The 26,571-nt window shown below is 38.6% G+C and overlaps 1 protein-coding gene across 15 annotated transcripts in view; it reads right to left on the bottom strand.

Moving 5' to 3' along the window:
* EndoA (SH3 domain containing GRB2 like, endophilin-A) overlaps window positions 1-26,571 on the bottom strand; it is a 172,003-nt gene that overhangs the window by 60,857 nt on the left and 84,575 nt on the right. For all 15 annotated transcript variants that reach the window (XM_083118444.1, XM_083118448.1, XM_083118443.1 and 12 more), the window contains exons 3-4: window positions 2,503-2,571; window positions 1,185-1,401 (exon numbers count right to left, since the gene is read on the bottom strand). In XM_083118444.1, the coding sequence (XP_082974570.1) occupies window positions 1,185-1,401; window positions 2,503-2,571 (286 nt within the window). The remainder of the gene's footprint in view (window positions 1-1,184; window positions 1,402-2,502; window positions 2,572-26,571) is intronic.

Below are 26,571 nucleotides of genomic sequence, written 5' to 3'. Positions count from 1 at the left end.
ACAAGAAGTATAGTCACGTCAACCTTAATGAAAAATGAAGATGAAAGAATGTCTCTTTAAATACCTATTTGAGATAAATGTACTAAGATCACGTATTGCAGATAAATTACAAAGCAATGTTTATTGTAGAGCAAAAAATTGACTGTAGCTGATGAACTTGAACAAGTTAACCAATGTGAAAGATATTAACTGGAAATTCAAAATTTAATGTGTAACCTAACTTTTCTTTGCTGAAACTGCAATTAGTGTTGGAAGCAAAAGTTCTGTCTGCCTGTGATTTTATAGAAGAATGACCGTCCATACTTCAAACCTCCCTCTTCAACCCTCTCCTCAACTTCATGAATTAGGAAACTGGAAAATTACTTTATGACACTTGCCCAAGTAGGCAAAACCAACCATCTATTAATTTTCACTTGAGATATTCAATAATGAAACTTCAAAATCAAGATGATGAGGTAATGATTCCTCCAAAATATAACAAAGATGACAAGGTAAAGATTCCAAAATATAACAGAAGAATGTATAAAATATTAATTTTATTTTGTACATTTTTCCCTCTTATATCACTTTAATTATAATGTGCAATATTATTTCTTGGTGTATTTGCCATCATGTTTATACACACTGTATGGAGAAAAAGGTAAAGACTAAATACAAAAAACCAGGTGATAGTTATGTAAGAAAATTCTTGCAGAACTTTTTCAATACAGTACCTGAAGAACTTTTCTAAAGTGGATTGGAACATACTTTTATGAATTATGTATTAACTGTTGCAAAATTAAACCTTTCACACAAAATTTGCTGTAAATATTTTGTTACTCTTGAAGAATTAGTATGAGCTAACAGAAATTAAATTGAAAATAAAGTAAATAATATTTACACTATTCCAGGTGGACTAAAATGTAAGGCAAACAGTGTTAATTTTTACATTGTTCCCATAAAAATGTAGCTGCCATTAATGGGCTACTTTGAATTTTGATAGAAATAGCATAAAAATAATTGGGTAATGTACCTTGACCATTTATGTATAACAATATTAACATTAAACAATTAATTTTAATTTGAGCTTCTTGGCAAATTTTTTCACCTTTGCAAAATATCATCATTGAATAATACAGATTTAGAGTAAACAGAACAAACTCTGCAATTACTTCTAAGAAATAAATCAGATATGCTATCGTTACCAAATATACTGTCTTCTCCTAGTTTCCTTCCATACAGCACCATGCAATCTCCCAGCATTCCATCGGGCTGAGGATATGTAGATGCTTTGGCCTGCCCACTTAGTTTGGAGATTCCTTTGACGGCAGCCATTTTGGCCCGAGCTGTGGGGTTTGGCTGGAGGAACTCTTTAGTCTTCATTTGCAGTTCTTCTACCAACTCGTATGTAACATCAGTTTTCTGCAAGGGAATAGCATATTGAAGAAGTAAAGAAGTGTTAACCTAAACTAATTCACTTCATTAAGTATGTGTTGAGGAATTTTTGGGTTATTTATTTGAAATATAGATTAGAGATTCTCACAAATTTGCAACAAATATTTTATGCTTGGATAATCCAATGTAAGTTAATGAATAAGTATTGTTTGCACTTTTTTTTTGGAAAAATTTGGAGTCATAATTGATACATATTATAAGCCTCTTGTAATTGCTACAGAACTTGTATGACAGGATTCACAAAATTAATCAACATATAACAGCTCTGGACTTGATCACATAACAGAATGGTTAGAGCTCTATATTTCTGATTTCAGGTTAGATTCTTCTGTAACTTCCAAAATTTCAGTGTTAATCAAGCATCATGGGAATAATTTTGGAGTTACTTAAAAACATGTAGCAGATTCCAGCCTATAAAGCCAGAGATAGTTTGATTTTCTCGGTATTTTTCCACTAAAAAAAAACAACTTTATTTTGTGACTTACAGATGCATAAAAAGTGTGTGTGACATATTACCTTTCCATATGATCTGGTAACAATTAAAACTGTTGATCATAGTCTAACCATATATATGAATAACAAAAGGTAAACAAGTTGGAACTAGATTTACAGTCTAACCATGATATACTTTGCTCAATAGGTACTATCTGAAACTGGAAAATCAATTTTTCGTCACTAACAGATTCTGAAAATAAGCTGGCTCACAGGTTAGTTAATGTTACAATAAATTAGCATATCTGACAGGTCCACTAAATTTCATCTTTTCTAGCTCGTTAAACTAACACTTGCAATATCTTCAACTTCCAGAAATTTGAGAATTTCGCATTTGTTACTTTCTGCAATATTGACAAGTCAATTTAGATCAAATGTTCTCCCATCTTTGCAGGTTTAAGTTGTTTCTGCGATGGACAGACTGATTAGTATTCTAAAACTGACACTTACACTTAACATTTTAAAAAGAACAGAATTCATCTGATTTCAAACAAATATTGTTAATGCCATCAATAGATCTGCTACAGTTGTTTATCCTTCAACAACAACAACAACAAAAACAGAAATTGTACTTACTCTTTCCATTTCCATGAATTCATCGTCCAATTTTGTTCCTTCCGCTCCTCCCATCTTCTCCGTCATGTACTGAAAAAATGAAGAACACATTGCTGTGAATATTTAATTACTGATACTTCTATCCAGTAAAACTCTACATTATAATTTCAAAAATGTATATTTGTTAGGGATGGGACACATTCATCGGTGTTCTATTGGTATGGAACGATATTTATAAGTAAAATTACCGATAATTTTACTGATCCCACAACTATAAATATCCTGTAACTTACTGCAAAATTGTAATTTTGATATTTTATAAATATAAGTGTATCATTTATATAACCTGTTTGTTTGATTTTAAGTAAAAGTTTATTTTTCACAATTGTAGTCACCTAGTTACAAACTTTAATTAAGAAAATTAATTAAACCATCCAGTTATTTATGGAACATTTGCAACAGTTGTGGGCTGAAAATTGCACAATGTTCGTGGGCATCAATAACTATTAACACCCCTTACCTGAATATTGTTAACTCTTCTTGCAAAAATGAAGTTGGAGAAGAAAGTTTTATGCACTGAATGAACCTATGCAAACCAATGAAATGGGTTTCCTAGACAGGAATCGAATTCAGAACCCAGGGACGTCGCGATTAAACAAAAGTGGAAGTAAAGCGTCACTAAATTAAAAAAAAATACTACATTGAATTCTACATACTACTAGTTCCTGAAAATACTATTTTTGCATTTCTGGAATGAAAATTGCCATTTCCAAGAAATTTTCGATGCCTAAAACCATCGAGAATAATACAAGAACCCTGAAAATTGTGTTGGGGTCTTAACCCCCCCATTTATTTTTTGCATTCCAAAAAAACGTGAAATGCAGGAAACGGGGGCAAAATATACAGGGTAATTCACAAATTTTAAATGGCCGTATATTTTTTGCTTACAACGGTAAAGTGGTAAATAATACACCAAAATAAACGAAGCTCATTGGATTTCGTGATGCCAGATGCTGGCACGGCAGTGACATAGTCTGTAGTGTAGAGGAGAATGGCAACCGAACTACAACAGTTGTAAACAACCAAACAATTGTCCGTCAATTGATTTTATCTTATGGTCCTAGGTCAAAGGTGCTTTATAGGTACTTGTCGCCAAGGCCACAATGACGGAAACACATTGCTACTGCCGTGGAGTCAGTGCCAACTAGCATGCTGGACTGTGCGTGGCGGCAACTTGACTCTTGTCTCGATGTTGCTCGCGTTACTAAGGGAAGTCAGTATAACAATCGTAACGTTTAGTACGGAATTTTACGAGTTTTACATCGACGTATCCACTCACCACTGTGGTGATGCAAACTCAAAATATATTGCCAAATGGAAATCGAATGAATAATTTTGAATTACCCTGCAGTATTGTAAACTAAAACGAAGCCCCTACCCTTTTAAGGCACATGCCCCCCCCCCCGCGCTCTTGTGAAAATCCTAGGCACACCACTGAACACAGTGCAGTAAGGTATTTACGTAACAATCGTACTTGATCTGTAGGCAAGATATTGAGATGTAAATATTGCTGCATAAAAGAAGTGTACACTGATAACTAATATTGCCCGTTAATAATACTACATATGTCTTAAGATATTTTGGAAAATGTTGAACTTCTAACTTCTGGGTTTGATACCCTGTGGAGGCACATAGTGGTTCGGATTCTATTGTAAACTGTAGGCCCAGCCCCGATTACCTTACCTGTGCATAAAGTGGACTTAAGAACAACAAAAAAACTCCCAACCCCTCACTCAGCGCGCCCTTGATCATCACACAGTAATTAGCCTCATGTTTAGGGAGTCCGACATTAGATCTTCCTTGATATAAAATTGAATAGTTTTCTCCTGAGAGAAGGGCGGGCATAGTGAGTTTAGTTCCTCTGGCACCAATCAGAAACAAATATCTGCTGTTCTGTTTCTGCGACCAGTGTCGTACAACTTTATTACCAAAACTAGTTAGAATAAAGTATTGACAAATAAGAGACTACCCCCAACGACCTTCCTCAGTTCTGCAACTGCCAGTGGCTGATAGGGGTCACTTTTCCTCCAGCAGACAAATGACGTCGAATAATGGAAACGATGGTACACTCGCCTCACTTAGTAGTTCGGCAAACCGATTTTTGTCCAAGGCGCAGTTAGACCAACATTCTTCGATTGTTTTTAACTAAAATTTTCTATCACTTCTTTCATACTTTTTAATTATTCTCAGTGAAAGCGAAAACTTTTCTGGTGAATTTTACAAAAAGTTAAAACAAATTATGCTGCATAAATTACACAGATTAATAAATTCGTTGAGTGTACAATATTTTAAAACTAGGCCTATCTTCCCCCTTTTACGGCTTACACGCCACTGGCGTATTATCATTCACCTGCGTAATGTTAAGGTTGCTGTATCTAGATTTGCAGTACGGGAAAGAAACGGGGATAAAATTGACAATCAAATGCATGTGCAGCAGTAAAGACTTGTACTGGAAGATCAAAGAGAACCGTCACATTACTAGAATGAGTTCAATCTCGGTGAACTCCTTCTCTTAATGTCAAGGAGGATCGAATCCTAGGTACCACACAGATACAACACGTTTTTCAATTCGAGTTATATATCATTTACCGACGTCATGGTGTTAAGTACGCGACATCGAAGTTATTAAAATCAACAAAAGAGGGGATTGTATTTCCTGTCCGTATAGTGTGCCGTTAGGGACAATTGGTACAGCAACGAGCTTTAAATTATTAAGGAACATTTTTAACTAAAAGTGACTTGAGTGCTTAGTATACCCGTCTTATTTCATACATATTTGATTTCCACTTATACTCGGTGACTCTCTCGCGCTCCCGAACTTCGAACGCTCTTCTCTAGATACGAAGCATACTCACCTTCATTCTAGATTCGAACATCTTCGCTAGTTCAATGTCTTAAGGCGATAAAAAAAATGTCGAAACTCGACGTCTCTCCCCACCCGCGCTCCCATTTTTTTCAAGTTTACGAGAATATATTTATATCCTGAGGTTCAGTACGACGATGGAAATGAATAAATTGGATCGTCCAACTTTATCTCTCATCCATTTTATTTAGGCGACCTCCGTGGTGGAGTCGTTAGCACAGCGCGCTACAACGCCAGAGGTCCCGGGTTCGAATCCCGGCCTGGGCATTGGTGTTCTTTGCGAGTGTCCCTTCATCAATTTCATCGTACCATCACTCATTCCCATCTTCGCGATTAGCCAAAAGTGGCAGAAAAGGCAAGTAAAATTAACCAAATCAATGAATAAATCATCCATTTTATTTACTTTATTCTCGTACTTTGTTCAATGGTCAGTTGTAAAGCTGTATACATCCTGGTTTATATGCAACCGTGATAAACTTTGTAGATAAGCGAGCATGCATACCTTCTAGGATTCAATTTTTGCGCGGCATATCAAAATTCTAATTAACTTGCTAGGAAGAAGAAATGTGAGGTTCCACAAGCCAAAATTTGTGATTGGTTATACCAACGATGAGGATGAGTGCTGAATTGAATCTGATGAACAGACATTCACAAAGAACGTCAATGTCCAGGCCGGGACTAGAACCCCGGAACATCGGCGGTGGAACGAAATCTGGGAGTTCTAACATTGACAATATTGTTTACTTCGATGTATATGAGTCCCCTTTTGTTCAACTTAACTAAATCGAAAGTGCTTATTCGTTGTATTTCAAAGCACACCGGAAAAATAAATACAACCGAGCGAGATCACACCGTGCCCTAAAAAAGGGCTCGTCTGCATTCAGTCTGGGTGTGTCCCTTGAAGGACGGAGGCTGCATCGATTGCCGAGGAGGAACTGGGTCACTCCGCGCTCGCATTCCGGTCTCGTCCCCACCGAAACGGAAAACCCGAAATTTCCACCGACTCGAGCGGCACCTTGCACTTTCGGAGGCGATTCCTGCAAAGCCGCGGGCTCAACCCTAATACCACATGAGTATTTGCTACTTTCTCCTCGATGCTTCTGCCACATATAAGCACAGAAAGGAAGCAATCGAGGAAGGGAACTTACGACAGTTAATAGAAAATCAAGACCACCGACCAAACTCAATTAGCGTTATTTTGTTTATTAGCCTATTACTAATTTATCAGCTCCTTGCAGTGGGTTTGCATTTAAAGCTATGATTTCTTGTATTTCTGCACAGAGAGGTGGAGGGAGGGAGAGGAGGGTAAGAGAGTTATTTTAAGTCCACTTTATGCACCGTAAGGCTAATCGGAACTGGACCTACAGCTTAAAGTAGGATCCGAACCACTACGTACCTCCACCGAGGACCCCTTGATTACAAGGCGACGACGTTAAGGGAAGAGAGAGAGAACGTGTGCTTAGCTTCATGATCTACTTTAAACATTAAATACGTAGTGAACTTAAACAAGGTACTAAAGTGTTCAAACGATAATTACAATAATAAACAATTAGCCAAGAATAAATATATTGCTGGGCGAGGTTTAACTATTGTTTGTCTAGCACTTAAGGTTGGTTGGTTGAATTGGTGTTTTAAGTCCACTTTATGCACAGTAAGACTGATCGGGACTGGACCTACAATTTAAAGTGGGGTCCGAACTACTATGTGCCTCCGCCGGGTATCGAACCCGGGACCCATTGATTACAGGGCGGCGACGATGCCACTTCGCCATCGGGGAGGCCCGCTAGCACTTAAGGTCCAAAGTACATCATTAATAATAGTAAACCAAAAAATCACGAAGAAATTAACAGACTCGACAATACAAAAGAATGAATTAGCAAGACAATAGAAACAGTAAAGTAGAAAATTAAAGTATAAAATTGAATAAATTTAAGTGATGAAAGTAATTAGTTTTTGGCGACTCTAATGAACTTTTGGATTATCACGTATGCTTCTGATAGTTGATCAGTGATTCACAGTGCGTGTTGCCTTTGTAAATGCTTTTCACAAATAATAAAAAACAAACATAATATTCAATAAGATTGTGCAGAGATGGTTAAAGTCGTCCAAGTCGGAGCAAAAAGAAAGCGAAAAGTTAAATCAGATGGGACAAGAAAAGGAACAGTAATAGGTGGCAAGTGATCAATATTGAAGAACACGAGTGAGCACGCATACCGATTCTATACATGTCAAATGTATTACGAGCTCCTATTAAATTGTTCTTAATTTTGTGTATACTTGAGACCGATAAGGAATATGAAAAACTTGTATGGAAAACCTACACGAAATACGGAAATAAATCTCGGGAGATAAAATGTAAAGATATAAGCGAACATTAATTAAATACATTAACAACTGTAAATGACGATGCCTGTCTCGTTCTCGATCTCGTCTCGATTCAAAACCCAATTTCTCATTATTGTCTCGAAATAAGTTGTCATTTTTACAATGTAATTACCATAAGTAAAACAATATTTCTTCTTGTTTTACATCGTTTCTCTTGGGTGATCTAAGGTCGGAAAGAATGACCCCCACATCCCATAAATGTGTCTTCATGGCACGGTGAACTTTACCTTTTACCTTGCAGCATTTTTACAAAAAGTGTCATCTTTCGCCCAAAATACTCTCCTAAGCCAAAGTGAGTTCTAAATTAAAATCTCCTGAATTACTATAGTCAAGATTCTAATCGTAAAGCAAGTCGTAAAATATGTGTTACTGTGTCTGAGCTTGTCTCCTTATTACAGATTCACTTTCTACCTTCAAAATAGGGATTAGAAATAAATCAGTTTTTTCATGTTGTTTTTTTCACAGGAAAATAATGAATTCTAACTATAGTGCAAAATGAAATTGGAGTTGAACGCATTGGGAGTGTCACTATTCATCTTAGCGACTCCGTAAACTATGGATTCCACACTAACATCCGTCGTTTTACATGTCAGCCCCTTCCCACCCTCGCCCCTAGGGGTGCCAGGGGTGTATTGGAGTTGAACGGGATTGGGAGTGTCACTATTCATCTTAGTGACCACGTAAACTATGGATTACACACTAATATCTGTTATTTTCGCAACACAAAGTCATATTAGCCTGAATGTTAGACAACCTGAGAAACACTATAGTTGTGCGGGATTACATAGTCACGGATGTCTGTTTGAGCGGAATTTAATATCGGTCGTTTTGGATTATTTTTACATGTCACCCCTTCCACCCCACCCCTAGGGGTGTCTTACCCCCAAAATATATTTCCAGATTGCAAGTGATACGTGTACCAGGTTTGGTTGAAATTGCTCCAGGCGTTCGAGAGTTATGCCGGAACAAACACACAAACCCACCCACATACATCCAATTTTATATACAGGGTGGCGCACGTATAGTTGACACATTTGAAATTTAGATTGCAAATTTATTTTTAAATATTACTTGTGCATATTATGACATACAGAATAGTCTGTCCCGTCCGTGGAAAATTTTCTCACTGTATCACATGTTCAGTATGGCCCCCTTTTGCCGAACAACTTCTTCAAGGCGGGTGAGCATATTTCTTACCACTCTAAGGCACATGTCTTCGTGAATATCACCACACAACTGAACTATCCGACCACGCATTTCCATAATGTTTGCTGCCTTTAACGGGAAGAGTTTTTCCTTTAAAAACCTCCACACGAAAGTCACAGGGATTTAAATCTGGGCTTGAAGGCGGCCAGAAGAAATCTCCATTGTGTCGATCAGGATATCGATTGGAAATCACTCTATCACCAAAAACTGTGTTCAAAAAGTCCAACACAACATTAGCGGTATGAGGGGTAGGTGGGGTGAGGTGCGGTGTGAGTGCTGCGTGTCATGGCAACTCGAACAGCCTCAATGTTCGTTTCTGCATACAACAGGACTGTTTTGGCGCGCTGCATTGACTGGCGGGAAATGGATGTGTTTACTAGACCATGCCCAGCGCGCCCAGCGATAGGCCGGCTACCGGTATTTCCAAGGACTACTGAATGCGCTTGTGTATTGTTCAGCTCCGACCACAGTTTATTATTTTTTAAATTTAGATTTCAAATGTGTCAACTTTTCGTGCGCCACCCTGTATATAGAGATAGAGATTGCAGTAGACTTTTGCTCACAATTGTACAAGTTTTCATAACTTCACAGGACTGAAAAAAGGTGGGGGCGGGATGACTACAGAAAGGGAAATCGGAATCCTGGAACTGCTAATTCTGCGTACGAAACACCGCATAAATAATAATAACTGTTCAGTACACAGGAATCGATTGCATTAACACGCACACTGCTGGACTATCAATACTTCATGTACCAGTAGTAAGTAATCTAAGAATATATTAAATGGATAGTTCGTGAATGGAAATGCTGAATAATTGATGTTTCGAAATCTCATATACGTTATTGACAATGAAAATTAACTAGTCTCATACTGCAAAAGCGATACCGATTATACCGTTTTGCCGTTTTCAATTGCTCATGATATCGTGAATCTTAAACAATAAGTTGTTTATTTTAAAAAAATAGGACTAATTAATATATTCGGATATAGTTTTGAAGGCCACCCTGTATGTATTTTAGGACAGCGAGGGTAAGACCCAACCCTCTTGTTTCAACTCTCAAAAATATCAACATAGAAAAATATTGTTTCACTTGAAATATTTCGCGTCTCGACTTCAAAAACGTAAAGATTTCCCCTACGCAAGTCATGGTAGCACATAGAGGGATGTGGAGGTAGGGATTGGCATACATTCTATCTCACTACCATACTCCGGCTGATTGTTCCCCACGAGGTTGACCCCAGGGCGATGAGAGCGTGGATAAGACCGAGCTTCCCTTATGGAGAGACAACAACTCACCCCCGGAAATTGAACCCGAGTCACACCGTGGCTGTCAGATGCCATATTGACTTAACAGTCGCGGCTACCTAGTTAATACCTCCGTCCATTGCAAAGTTTGACTGTTGAATTCAAGTTAATCATTTTGTGACACCCTGTATATTTCAACAACTGTAAATTTAATACAAATACGGATGGTACACAACCTTGTAAAAATCGAGATAAAACCGAGACCAGACTCTCCGATACAGAGACCGAGACTTCGTATGATATGTGAAATAATAATGTAAACCAAATTTGCTTTACCAGCAACTTCTTCACACACACGGAAAGCGGATATCTAGCTAATTACTTATAGATAAGTCATACATTTTATTAATTGCAAAGTCAATCCATTAGCGCCGACTTCCGTGGCCGAATGGTTAGAACAGTGCGCTACGACGCCAGGGTTCCGGTTCGGATACCGACCTGGGCACTGGTGTTCTCTGTGAGATATTTTCATCAATTTCATCACTCATCCTCATCTTCGCGATCGGCCAAAAGTGGCAGAAAAGCGAAGTAAAATAAACCAAATCAGCCGATCCATTAGTACTATTGGCGAGCCTGTGGATGCGTGTTTGCATATATTCTGGATAAAATTCCGCTTTTCCAGGGCTCGTAGCGTCAAAACAAGACTATAAACAGACACCCGTTATCAAGCAAAGCACGGCATGACACACTGTATATTTATATACATTCGAGACGAGGCAGGTGTTGTGACAAGACTTGTCTCAATACCAAGACTGTGGTCCATTTCAGCAACTCCGATTGGGATGCTGCAAGGTTGTTACCAAAAATGACTTTGAAAGCGTACAATTACTCTAAAAGCAATCCGGGCACAGGGGAAAAGAAAGAAAGCTGCGAGGACTCTTTCACCCCCGAGTATTGATTCCTTATTCTCACCGGCCTCCTCTTGTCTCGTCGGCTGCAGTGCAACAGATGGAGGAATCAGACCGTCGGAAACCGTCCTTAACAGGCGGATCGCTCCATGATGCCGAATCATATTACTCTCATTCTTCAGAACGAAAAGGACATAGCATATAATCAGTACGCCTTGGTTTTTATGACGTTATATATATTAACCTGGCCTCTTTTTCCTTCTCTAAATCAATTTAAACAACTTTGTGAACATAACCAGGGCGTTCGGGAAAAGCACATAGGCTAAGTCACAAACTGCAATTTTATGTTGCTTTCTTTTTGGTCTCACTGAATCAATTAAATAAAATATTATTAGTATAATTTTCTAATGGGCATGTGCAAAGATTCTAAACAGTAATGATTCAACATGTATATCAGTTTCGTAATGTTTGCTTTTAAAAGAATAAACATAAAAACTGTCTGCTGTAAAATTGCCCCTTCTTTCACCTTGGTTTTATTGTCATATAAATGTTTGATAAGCAGTGACATGAACTGCAGTCAGGAAGTGAAATGGGAGAATAACAATGGTAAACCTTAATAAAAAGATAAGTGTGTTTCGTGGACTCTTGGGCAAACAACTACGAATGAATGAATGAATGAATTTGAAATTTAAATTTTGGGTGCGTCAGCACTAAGGCTATTTTCCACCCGTCACACTATGCGGGGTCCAGCCCCTTATAATAACAAAAATAAAATCGTGTCTGAAAACTAAAATATCCTTACCTTGGTTAAAAGCTGAGGCTGTAAAGAGGCACTCAGCACATATAGCGACAAAACACAGGACAACACACAGAATTATACTGGCCATAGTGCTAGTCGCCAGAGCCTCGTTTGTCAAATGCAGTCCAGGGTGTACTACGTGGAAGTGAGGTTGACTTTTGGGCGCTTTAGCAGAAGATCGCCCCTTACACCCCACGAATGAATGAGTAAAAATTTATGGGTGTGTATACGCCTATAGGCAGGTGACCAATTCTCTTATCTAAAACCCTTACCTTAAAGTTAAAAATGGGGCGTAAAGAGCCCCTTCAGAAAGGTTAAACGTGCAAGATTATAAAGGGGACTGCACAGGACAAACACAACACATTAAGAAGGTAAGGCCACACTAAAAAAAGAAGAGCCGCTCTTCCCCAAAAGTTAAAAACAGCTGAAACGCTGTCATCGTCTCCCAACGTGGATGATAAATCGTTGGGAAGATGAAAACTCTGTCTGAGGCAAATAAAATCGGCACAGTCGAGAAGAATATGCCAAACACATAAAACAATAAATATTACGTACACGACACATTAGAGGGTCCAGCCCCTGCAGCAAATGACAATGGCTGTGTCGAATTCTAAGGCGGGTTGAAATGACCTCTTCTCGACGGGAGAGGCGGTACGAGGAACGCCATGCACCATTGGTAAGCTTGAAAACACGAAGCTTGTTCCCCGTTACAAACAACTATTGTAGGAAGGAGTGCTTTTGTGTGAAGAGTAGCATTGTATGGCGCAGAAACATCGACGCTGCGAAGAACTGAGGAAAAGTGACTACAAGCTTTAGAAATGTGGCTACGGCTAGAATGAGCAACACAAGTAAGAAATGAATCTGTGTTGGTAAGAGTTGGTGAAAGAAGAGCAATCTTTGAAGTGATCAAGAACATTTAAAAAAATAATGGCTGAAGCACGAGCTAAGAAGTTACTGCCTGCTGAAAGGCGCACGGGAAGGAACGGGTTGGCGGGGAAAGGATGCGGAAAATAAGATATCAGATGAAGACAAGTTCGGAAAGCCTGGAGGTTGCAGTGGAAGAAGGTGTGCCTATTAAGGAAGAGAACGATGAATGAATGGTAATTTTGGGGTCATAAATGCGTGCATACTTTTAAAGTATTTACGTCATAGAAATACGAATCAAAACGACAACTTGTATTTCTATTCTTCAAATTCTGCGGGGCTTTTCTGCCCATTAATCGTGACGCTGAGGGTGGATGATGGTTACATAAATGCCGAATCCAGGACTTGAACATGGATCATTCTTCTACTCTGGTTCCAAGAAGAAACTCGAGCCGAACTTACCAGGTAAAATTTCCTATGTTTCAAGGATATTAAGAAAATTTACGACGCATAAACTTTTCCTTCCTTTCGCTGAGAAAATTTATGTCTCACTTTATGTATATACGTATATATAAAATGTAGGATTCACTTAACACACCAAAGCGCTGTTACGAGCTTGATAAAATACCCCAAAGCTGTGGCATCATTTTCTCAATGCTGCATGTTTTTTTTAGATCCTCGAAATATGCACACAATATAAAACAAGGGATGGAAGAAATTATATCTCTCAATCAAAATATTTAATTTATATTTGAATATATGCATTTTTACATGTAATACCTTCGATAAATGATCATTCAAAAAAATTTCCTTGACTTCTGAAGAGGGAAGTGGACTGCTGGACCAAAGGGAGGTCTCGGGTTCGATACCCGATGGAGGCACATAGTGGTTCGGATCCCACTTTAAACTGTAGGTCCAGTCCCGATTAGCCTTACTGTACATAAAGTGAACTTAAAACACGAAATCAATCAACCAAAGGGAGGCGGGGAGATGTCAATAACTCTTGTCCCATTGTGGTGTCCTCACTGTTGATAGATACCACGAAAAGTGGGATAGCAATGTTTTTTTTAAAAAAAGGAGCTAAAAATATATACGTATTTACTTCATTTTTCACCCGAACCAAGGGAACACCTAATATTCCCAACATGAAATGCGTTTGTTTCATCGTGTACCGTTAGAGATCTTTCTCAGTCTAGGAGAATACTAACTGTTATACATCTGGAAAGAATCTTAGTTTATTATTTGAACCATGAATTATTGTTAAGTATACTTCTGCTGGAACATCTCAGTAAAAATAGATAAATTTATAAGCATAGCCTCGGTACCAACTCTAAAAGGAACACACAGTTTTCACAAATTCTCTGAAAGTTGTAAGTAAATTCTAAAAGATATGGGGAATGAAGGAAGGGAAGGGAGACACACCTCGTATACATTTTCGGACGCTTATTGGTTACTGGAAGGAAGCGCGTGACGGGAAGTCTAACTACGAAGGAAAAGCCAACAAAATCGATTTCTTCACTTTGTTATAACATCCGACACCTCCTCACCCTTCGCCACCACCTTCTGCGAACAGAGCGGGGAGTTTCAAGAACCACAAAAGCTAGGAGCTTCTAATATAAAAGTTTCCACGAACGTACGCAGTGCTCCCAGGAAAAAGGACAAACATAAATGCCCACGGTAAATATTACCCAGAGTACAAAATCGCATGCCTACATACTCCCATTATAAAATTCATGATGCTAGGAAAAATACTGGAGCAATGCGGAATTTGTGAAGTAAAAGTACTCTAATCTTATTTTCACGTCGTGTATCTTTCTTCCCCTTCAGGCTAACTGCGAAGAAGCAGCTGAATGATTGATGAAGGGACATCCATTCCCAAGCCAGGACTCGAATCCGTAACCTTCGATGGCATGAGAGTGAGTCGATCACTCAAAGTGGATACTTTTTAGGCTGTGATATAACAATGGAGGATGAGAGAAAATTATTTTTCTAAATTTAATGCTAGATATTTTCTACAGCGTTAGAACGTTTTCGTCAGAACTGAATACAACTTAATCGCCTTTCAAGCGCAGCATCTTCTTGTATACTATTACTACAAGGGTCGACGGTTAATCAGTGCTGTACTCCCAAAATTGTCACAGGGTATACGCTAAGTTTTGTGAAGCGTTGAGTATAGATTACGTTTCCATTAAATATGTTGGAGAAATCGTTTAACTTCTACAAAAAATGCCATTGATGGTAGAATACTGATGATGATGATGTTAAATAAATGGCATTAAAGAGGCATATTACAGCAGAGAAGTCATTTTTAAAATAAGAAAACCATGAAATGCGTACTTTAATGTTTGCATTAAACCATAAAGGCTGCAGTACAGCATGCATTGTATTATATTTTCTGGTTGATATTGATTCGGTGAATTGCCGGTTTGTATGTTGTAAATAACTTTAATAACATTGCTAATAACACTAAAAGCAGAAGGTATACGTTACATGTTACAAGATTAACCAGAAATTAGAAGAATGATTGATATGGCATTTCTGTCACTTTTTTACTTTTTACTAATCGCGACGACGAGGACGAGTGATGTTATGAAGATGACACACACATAAAAAACACTCATAGACCAGGATTCTTACTGCAGTGTGCTACGGTAACTATTACGCCACTAAAGTCGGCAGTAAATTGGAAGAAATTAGAAGTTCAAGCGTACGAAAATTTTTCTAAATCGAAATTACTTTACTATGCCGAAGGGGTGACTGTTTTGTTACTTAAAACTGAGTTACAGTTAATTTGTCCGAAACCTAACTGTTAACTGTAAAGTAGTTACTGTTACTTTGAAAACTAACTGCATTCACGCCTATATTATTCTAGGAAAGATATAACTCGGATAACACGATTCGTTTCCGGATTGCAAGTCGATTGTTCTTTTTTTACTGCTGGCCGAAAATTGCGTTAACACACACATAATGTTGTAAACACACACACACACACACACACACACACACACACACACACACACACACACACACACACACACACACACACACACACACACACACACACACACACACACAAAATAGAGACTTGAAACGAAAACGAGAATAACATTTGCAAGTCGAGACAAGACTGTCATGAATCTATCCTGATACAATCTCTATCGTCTAGCTAAAAGTTGATAATGAAAATAAGCATTTACGGATAAAATTCCTACGTCATAGAAGGATGAGTTCAGGCCGCAATAGATAATAATAGGATATTTGCGCCTACGCTGCTTCTCACAGAGGACCGCATCATAACAGTTTCCAGGTGGATGAATTAATCCGCTGTGATGCAACGAATGAAAATCAGTGCAGTCAGCTGAATACCTTGGAAAGGGATTGGGTTGTCGCATCCAGAATGCTGGGATCAAAGTTAAGGTCACCCACCATATTAAGAACAATAATTTTATTTTTAGAAAATCGACAACAAGATTTTCATTTCAAATCGACTGCATACATTCTGGCATTATATTTTGGTTACCGGACGTCGCTTTTGTACATATAGGCTATAAGAAGATCGTACGATTTATGATTGAATGTGACAGAACGATGAGAGTCGAGATTTTCAATGTCTGTGCATAAGCTGTTCTGGTGCTTTTATTAACAGGTTTCCATGGATGGATCTTGAGAAGAGGGGGAAGGTATAGGTGTCCTGAGTGCGATGTTGATCGCATGTAGTTGAGATCGAGGATGTGCGGATGCATGAAAGAATCCTATGTCCACATGCATGAAAGAATCCTATGTCCACATGCTTGAAAGAATCCTACGGCGGAATGGTTAGCTGCCGGAAGACGAATGGTTAGCTGACGGAAGACGAAGACAGAAGTCCTGGGTTCAGATCAGGGGTTAAGCATTGACGTTTTATTGTGTTTGTTCCTTCATTTATGTATCTTCAATTCATCAGTCATCCTCACGATCGAGATTAATCTAGAGATAACCTAGTAAGTAAGAGTCATAAAATAATCCGAAATACAAATTACAAAGGGACTACTATATGAGCATGGACGTGAATATGGTGAAAGCGCACACAACGAGCTACATTATCACATTCTAGGAATGACAACATTTAATGATTGAAAAAAATATACAACCCTTGACGTAGTTAATTCACATCATTAAAGAAGTGCCATTTCCGCTTTTTTACGTCGAGAATTAATTTAGTAAACTATCCAAGAGAAAGTACCCCTGAGGGAAAAGACAGAATCCTGGTCTCTTGGACGAACCCTCTGGGCATCGATTTCTGAAGAAAGTTGACAATCATTGACATTTTTCCCAGAGCATTTACAACAGAGGTTACGATTTTCTTTGGGCACTTTTTTTTTCTTCGGTAGCTTCACCACAAAACCGAGCAATTTATCCAGCACCTTTCAAGGAAAGCTGCACATTGTGCTTACGGCATAATGCCTCAGGACGGCGGTTCTTAACCCATGGTGCGTGGAACTCATGAGGTCGCCATGCCATACCGGCGGGGGGGGGGGGGGGGGGGGGAGCAAAACTGGGCTCACAAGAAAACTTTCGGGAAATATCAAAGATGCCTTTCGGAACGACGTATTTCTATGAAAAATTGTTTCCTGTTCTTATTTTAACTCAAAAACAAGCATAGAAGGAGTTTGGCAAACGTACGGTGAGAACTCTTTGACTCCAAATTTCAGCCAATAAGACGGATATAGCGAGATTTGAGTGATATGCACCATGCAACTTCTCATCTTAAAGTAGTAGTAGACTAACATTCAGTGTATTCATTGTTATTATCATTACAATAAAATATGAAAATTTGTACTTCAAGGACTGAGATAAGCCTTGGCGGGATCCACAACAACAAAAGTCATATTAATATGTTTGGGGTAGATAAAAGGCGAAGAAACGCTACCTGTTTCCATGCTTTAAAATATACCGAATGGTATGTTCGCAATGGATAATGGATCTTACGGTTCCATAATCATGATAAACCAAGAACAAAAATAGCTATTCTATCCTAATTCTGATTGTGAAATTTTGTGAGGAACAGTTTGTCAAAATTTGTTTTATAACCGGGAGTGCAACTAGTTCAGGAGGATATTCGAATCACTGGAATGTGTTCTCGGAAATCGAATCCGGCTCCAACGATTACAAGGCAATGACACTTTAGGAATATAACAACTCTAAACTTCATACACATGTCCCTATCCTAGATAAGGTTTGCTGTTTTTCTTCAGGTATCTTACCCGATATACTGAGGCGAAGATGACGAAACATAGAAAATAGTCTGTGTTAGTTGACAGTTGTAGGATTATGGAGTCGGCATAACTAAATGTAGCTGAAGTTCAACGTTGTAATAATACTGTTGTTGCAATGTGCGCAAAGCAAGATAATCACGTTCCGAGGATTTATGGATTGTTTTCCCAAGCAATATAGGTGCGGTGTATACCGAAAATTTAGGTAAGAAAACCATATCTACTGAATACATGTGCAATCTGCTTGTTTGGCAGTATTAAAATTACCATTTCGTCATTATTGTTTTTATTGCATTTTATCTGTCAACAAACCACAGGACCGCTTGCCATCTTGCGACGCATTCCGGAGTTTCAAGGCATTTAATTTTGATGCAGCCTGGGGCACAGAACCACACCAGACGGGGTAGCATGTGATATATCCAACATGGTACGTTGTAAGGCGGTTATTCCTTCCGAGTCTCATTACTCGGTTGCTGTTTCACTTTGCGTTTATTACTTCACTTCTGTTTCATTTCTCGTTTACTACTTCGTTGTTCATTCGCGTCTATTACTTTGTTCTTGTTTCCTTTTCCGTTTATTACTTTGTTGCTGTTTCGTTTCGAACCTATTACATTATCGTTGTTTCACTTTGCGTCTATTCCTTGTTCTTTCTTCTTACGTTGATTACTTTGTTGTTCTTCCTCTTTCCGTCGATTACTTTGTTGTTCTTTGTTTTTCCGTCTATTACTACGTTGTTGTGTTTTCCCGTCTATTACTACATTGTTGTGTTTTCCCGTCTATTACTTCGTTGTTTCATTTCGCGTTTATTACTTCTCTCTTGCCACATTTCGCGTTTATTACTCCATTGTCATTCGGCGGTTCGGTAACCGAGCGCTTTATGCGGTAGACTTTCGATCTTACCACCGATGTTCCCGGGTTCGAATCCCTGACCTGGGAATGTGTCAGTGTTGAATACATCCATTTTTCTCAGGGAGGACATTACAGTTTACGGGGGGGAGGCCGGGCATCAAATTATAACACTAACATTTTTAAATTTCCCGTATAATTAACTATCATTTTAAGAATGAGATTATGATAATCAATACTATTATAGCTTACATTTACAGCAAACTAATGCATCGAAGCTCTTACAGAACATGCGCTTATCTGTGGATGACATCATCAATGAAACTATCTGTGGGTTCATTGAAGCTTGAAGCGTATCCTGACTCATCCTACTTCTTCACTTTGACATCACCCTATTCATGGTGCTGAATGGCCCTTCAGTTATCAAAACGGGCGACAAGGTGAATTACTTCATGATTTTAACATTTAATTATAAAGGGGATTTGATTACTGTTACGAAAAAGCCAGAAAAAATGTGTTCTACGTTAAATTAAAGTTGGTAAAATAAAAAGCCAAAGTAAACAAGGCTGTCAAATTTCTTAGCTATTTTACGAATCCTCTGCCAGGTTATTGAAATTTGAAATTTTCGGGGAGAGCATTTTAATTTCTGCAGGAGGATCCCCCGAATTCATCACTGGAATGGTTGTTCTTTGCGTCACTTCAATTTAATGTACTCGTTAATCATCTTCTTTGGGATTACCCACAAGTGGCAGATAAGCGTCGCTAAATAACAAAAATTACAAATTACTTCACTGTTATTTCATTTCGCGTTTATTACATCGTTGTTGTATCATTTCGCTTCTTTTTATGTTTCTGGGTCATTCCACTCGCGGCAACTATTAATCGCGTGTATGCCAGCACCCATTGAAGTATTAATACCTGAAAACTGTCTCTCCGACAGCGTAATTGTAAAGTCATCGTCTTGTAATGAAGGGGTCCTGCGTTCGATACCCGCTCGAGGCACATAGTGGTTCGGATCCCATCTTAAACTGTGGGTCCACTCCAGATTAGCTTATAAGTTCATAAATTTGATTTTAGACCACACTCAAACATAACTGCATGTGGAATAGCGTTTGGAATATAGTGATGGAAACATCCCTAATCAGAAACGTAGCCCTTATTACTGTGAGACTATGCTTATTCTCAGTTACGCATCGCGAGAAAAATCCGCGGCAAACTAGCGATCGAACCGGGCCGCTCGTACAGAAGTTAGACGTCTCATCAACTGACGCTCTCACAAAGCACGACCTTGGCGTGCATAAACGGTTGAGGGACAATAACGTTCTCCAGCCGCATCGTCAGCGGAACTGTTTACGACTATCCCTGGAAAAACATCAGAGAGCCAGCCACCTGTTCGTGGACAATTCCCTATCGCCATGGGAAATACAGGAGAAACCGAATTGTCTCGTGATTAAAAATGGATCAGATGTTTTGTTTGCTACTCTCGAAGACGCCAACGGCACGGAACGACGACGACGCCTCCCATTAACGCCTCGTGTGGTTTGTCAGTGTTGCCAATTACAATTTTCAGAAATGTCCCTAGGATTGACCAGAAGCCCAGAAGAGAAAATAGACCCGCAAAAATCTGGCCTGGAGCGTCGCTGCTTAGTGCCTCCTAAGCAGTATGTTCTGTTCAGAACTTCACCAGTTCGGGAGTATCCGAAACAATATTTTTATAAACAGGCTTAGTCAAAATTATGTTAACACTAATGGATTGGCTTTTCCAGGTCGATGGGTAGGTCGAGTTGGACCATTGCGGTGGCCTGCACACTCCCCTGATTTGTGACCCTTTTGGCTGATGCAACTATGGAGATGATTGGTGATATGATGAAATTGATGAAAGACAATCACATGCACAGAGAGATATGGTACAAACACAAAATTCCAAAGAGGATTGTACTGGTTGTGTATCGTTAGCCTGATAGAATGCAGTCTCGAGTGGAACACGTGGAAGAGAGGCTGGCACTTGAGGCGGTTTATTTTACATCGCATTTCTGCCACTTTTGGCTAATCGCGAAGACGGGGATGAGTGATGTGATGAAATTGATGAGGAGACACTCACAAAGAACACCCATGTCCAGGCGGGGATTCGAACATCACTCCGCCACCGGGGCTGGCTTTTCAGAGAAGAGGAAACTGAAGAATAGTGTTGCTCACGGGACGGGACATGTCTCGAAAACGAGACGAGACACGAGACGGGACAAGCCTTTTGAAATTCGAGACGGGACGAGACGGAATGCCTTTCTCGTCTCGTTTTCGAGACGAGACACGGGACGGGACGGGACGGCTTTTGAAAAGTCTCGTCTCGTCTCGAATGTCTCGAAAAAATAAAAGCAAAATATTTAATCAGTTGCAAATACTTGTTTGCTTGGAAAAAGGTATTTAAATTAGAAACGTTGATAAGAAGACTATTCTAGAGAGAGGAATGAATGAATACCTAAACTTATTTTCAATACTCTTTCGAAACACAGCAATACTACCCATTTTTGTTTTTCAATTCATTCCAGGTTAATAATTTTATGTTACGATAGTACTCCAGATACTAAGGCCAAAAGATCGTGGAGTATCTGAGTCCGAGATTTAACTTGTAAACATAGTCTCAGCTCTATAGGTTGGAAAGATAAACGGACCGACGGATAGGGTTTATTATTATTATTTAATTTTTACATCAAAGGGTGTACAGAAGTGAATGTTATTAGGAAGTAGGAAAAACATTGTGGGAAACATGGCAGTACAAATTGATAAGGAGTTGTTGGGAAAGTTATTAAGGAGTCGAAGATATCAGCAAGACTAAGAGAAAAAGATAATTAGGGACAAATAATCTTGCATTATCCCACTCCGAACACGGGTTGCGAAATTTTTAGAATGTTATGGAAATTTCGGAAATGTCTTTGTTGAGAAAATTCTTGTTGTTTCCCTCAGGCATTCTACAGGTGGTTGGATTCGATTTTTTTACGTCCGTTTGAAGATTATTTCCAATGCTTTTTTTTTATTTATTTATTTCTTATTTAAGGAGAATACTATTCCTTGGATTGTAATAACGAAATACTGAGGCTGATATAGAATAGATTTCAAATGAAGGAAGTGCACTAAGTTCTGTATAATCGTCGTAGAAGGAAACGTTGTTCTATGGGGACTCCCCGATGGTACAGTGGTAGCGTCGTCACCTTGTAATCAAGGGGTGCCGGGTTCGATACCCGGTGAAGGAACATAGTGATTTGAATCCCACTTTAAAGTGTGGGTCCAGTCCCGATTAGCCTTTCTGTAAATCAGATGAAGGAATGTTGTAGCTGTTCTTTTTATTCTGTGAATTTAGCCTTCAAGTTTATGAGCAAAATACATGTAGTATCTACTGTCTACATTTTCAATCGTTACTAAACAAATTTCACAAAGTAGTTTTATCAAACTTCAGAGGGAAGCTGACACCAATGTCAGGGTGGCGGGAGCCTGTTTACGGCCATTGTGTATTCCGAGACTATTTTTCGCCGTTCCTCACTGACAGAGGTTTCGCTTTGAGCAATGGACACCGTTGCTTCAGGAAGTAAACACCAAACAAAGGGGCGAGGTTGACCTGCAGTAGCGGGTAAGTGCCATAAATCCAGGCCTAAAGTAGGAATGAAGGTTGATGCAAGGGAGGGGCAATAAAAATTCTGTAATTTGCTTTGCTTGCTGACAGGAAGTTTTGCAGGAAAAGCTGAAAAGGAAAACGGCAGACTTTGAATGAAAGAGGGACAGTGAACACAAGTGCTTTGTATTATTCGCCGACACACAAGCTTCCATTTCGAAGGTGAGGCTAGCAGCAGCGAAGTTATTAGAGGGTTGGAAGCAGTGGAGGCAGGGGGACGCCCCATGTCAGACACTTTGCCAACTCCCCCCCCCCCGGGCCCTAGTTTAAAGTGCCTCCACTGGGTATCGAACCCAGGACCAAAGGTGATCGAAGAAAACCCGACACTACATGTCAGTTGTTGTGGATTCATCGCGGTTTCTTACTATTCACGGAATTGAATTTCGAGATGATGAGTCTGAGGAAACCTTAACAAAGGGAATTTCTTCGATACTCTTGAAGTTAATGAGGGGATATTATTTGGAAATGTATTGAACGTGAACCTTAAAATGCAAATTACACTTAAAATTCGATTCAAAACATATCGCGGGCAGGTAAAAGAATGCTTATTAGGATTTGCCACTCTTCAATCATTGGATGCAGGTTCTCTCTTTCTCGTACATATCAAAATCGAAGAACTTCTTTCAACGAACCCCATAGGTGCCTGTAATTGTGTAGGACAGACATACGTTGGAGTGGTAGAGTAAGAGTAAGTAATGCCAGGGTCAGAATATTTCTTGAATTATGAGATAACTGTAACCTTTGTCTGATTTTTTATCCTGTGATAACATTTCCCTGAAAGGTGAAACACAAATTTTGCCCAAAACTCTTCAGCATTACGAAGATGGTTGTCCTTAAAATCTTTGAAAAGGCTTGCTCGAAACAGGATGCTGGATGTAAACTGCCTCATTTGGCTGTTCTTGCCATTGAGAAGAAATGTCAAGTCCTGGACGTACGAAAGGTGGGCAATGTGTTCTCCAAAGCACATAGAGCAGAATTCTCCTACAGGAGAAGTGCCTCACATTGTTTCTAATACTTAAGAAGATTCATTTCTTCCAACGTCACGTTTATTTTGCAAGAAAATTAAACTCTTCGAAGCATTTTTTCGTCATTTATATTATTATCTTATAACTAAAATATTTATATCAGTAGTTTCATCTCAAGAAAGACGATGAATTATAAAATTATGAATGTCTTCCAATACTGAAATAGGCCACTAGAGACAACGCAACTTATCAATAAAAAAGAATTAATGTCTTTATTAAAACGAATCATGTGGAGATAAACTCGTAATCAAGAAGTAAATTTAGGCAGTAAACGTCCACTCTAAATAAAAGACAAACACAAAGCACCATACATGAATATAATAATAATAATAATAATTATTATTATTATTATTATAAGTATTATTATATATGTATATATATGTGTAGTGTTTTCGGGCGTTTTAATGTGACTGCCCCCTTACAATATTTTGTTGCCAGCCTTCCGCCCCCCCCCCAGTCACATTTCCCTGGCGCCGTCACTGGTTGGAAGTAAATTTAATAGGACGAGGAAAGTAATATTAGCTGTTGACAGTGTTGCACCAAAGGACGTGATGTGTGCTACTGTTTGTATAAATTATAGGAAATTTAAGCAAAAAGTTATAATTGTTGAGACTTGAGAGTTGTTTCCTTCATTTGATCGTAGGAAGAGGTTTTCTGAGACAGAGTGGGATTATTTTACACATACATGAGAAAGGGTGGTTGTTTAAAGACAGAGACGTATTTTGCACATTTTTTAAAAGTTCAGATAAAACGAGAATTTAGCCTTACTCTTATGAAAAGAAATAACGCAGTACAGGGAAAGAATAACTCTTCACATTTCTCGCACCTGGTGGGATGCAACCCACATGCACAAGAGTATTGCAGGAAGTCTATGAACGAGGATGAAGAGGGATATGTGAAATTTGACTTAGCTGCGGGTGAATTAGTGGGTTCTAATATTCTTAAGGTTGATATTGGGTTTTAAGTCCACTTGATTCACAAATAGGCTAAATCGCGAACCGACCTACAGTTTAAAGTGCGATCCGATCAACTTTGTGCCTCCATTGGGTATCGAACGCAAGGACCCTTGATTACAAGACCTCGACGTTATTACTACGTAATCGGGGAGGCACCCAATTTACACAAATATGTTGATTCCAATAACACGTTATATGTATAATCTGATAATGATGCACTTTTGGTATTTTTTTCAACTATAGCATGTCTAAAAGAATCATTGAAGTTGGGATTATTATAACTTCAGGAGGCACGGCTCTGTAAATGTGCGATATAAAATATATGCAGGTTTGCCTTCCATACGTGATGGTTTTGACACGTTTCTTCGCTTCGTACAACATACACTTTTGCAGGAACGGCTTCTTGCATCCTCCTGGGGCCTTGCTCTAGCTAAATAAAAATATATTTCTTTAGCATAATCGAGGGTTACTTTTTTATGCAGAACAAGGATTTTATTGCGATCATACGGCTTTGAATGACAGTATCAATGAAGATTTATGTACACTACTACTTATAATAATGAGAATAAAATATTAATCAGGAATTTTATTTTTCAAGTTGACTTAACATCCTTTTTTGTTATTTAGCAAATATTCAATTCATCACCTTTTTTGACATTAAACTTCTTGCCAGGACAGTTGTATTTATGCAAATTTAGACGATCTTAACTACACGTAAGCTAGATATTAGCTAATATTCGTGCTGTTATGTTACTATTCTTCTACAATCTTTGTAACATTTCATGTAATAACAATAATAGAATTGATTAATTTACATATTCAAGTGAATAGACCTATGAATTATATTAATGATTTAATTTAAACATTTGCTTAATTGTTGTCGTTAATGTTATTCTTATGATTTTTTCTGAAACACTTGGCTCGGACACCCTCCCCCGACATATATTTCTAGATGCGTGTCTGCCGAATGATAAATTAGATCAAGCGGTGGTGGTACCAGACTTAGAGGCTAAAGAGAAAACAAAGAAGTATGTGCGTCATAAGCTGAGCATAAGAAACAGCACAATATCACAAAGAAACACTTTTTGAAACTTATGTCATAGAAGATGTTTAACAATGTTAAGAACAATAAATGTAATATACTAAGTATTGAAATTTTAAATAGTCTTTTGTGTTCGTACTACACATTTAAAAACTTTTGTGTTGCTCCCGAGTGCCAAGCTTAGAATTTAAAGAAGAAATGTACATTTTCATAGTGCACGGCAGTTCGACATTCAGAAAGAAAGAAGGTCTAGTGGAAATCATTTCAAAACTTCCAAAAAGTATAGCAGTAATGAAAAGAGCACTCTTGTATGGAAGCCAGAAAAACCACAATGTAGATTTCATAAGATACCTAGCAATCAGTAACCAACAAACTGCATTTTTAATATTAATGTCCTCATGATTAACGAACCTTATTTATTCTCACCACGCAATGGGTAAAATATTTGGAGCTTTATCCCACTTTCCGGAAAAAAATATGTCGTGTTTCTACTACTTTTGACTTTTGTTGGCATGATATCCCGGATCACTTTTACGAGACGAGACGAGACAAAACGAGACGGGACGAGACGAGACGGGACAGAACCCTTCGAGACGGGACAAACTAATATTTTCGAGACGAGACACGAGACGAGACAGCATTTTCACGAGACGGGACGGGACAGACCAAAGTCTCGTCCCGTCTCGTCCCGTCTCGTCTCGTGGGCAACACTACTGAAGAAAAAACACGAGAACTGACGAGGGTAGAAAAATGAAAGAAGAAGGAAGACGAGGAGATGAAAGGAAGCAAGAGAGGGTGCAAAAGGAGAAGTAGGGAGGGGTCAGTGAGGAAAATAGGATAAGAAGATGTGAGTATGTGGAGAAAACAGAGAAAAAGAAGACTCAAAAAGAAATGGAAAGAGAAAGGAGGGAGAGGAGAAATGTCAGTGAGAAAACGAAGAGAAGAGATACTGGAAAAGATGTAGCGTGTTGCA

Source organism: Lepisma saccharinum, chromosome 3 (assembly GCF_977018435.1).
Source record: "Lepisma saccharinum chromosome 3, izLepSacc3.1, whole genome shotgun sequence".
NCBI lineage: Eukaryota > Metazoa > Arthropoda > Insecta > Zygentoma > Lepismatidae > Lepisma > Lepisma saccharinum.
The sequence above is the reverse complement of the archived record's forward strand: the minus strand, read 5'-3'. Positions and strand labels throughout refer to the sequence as shown.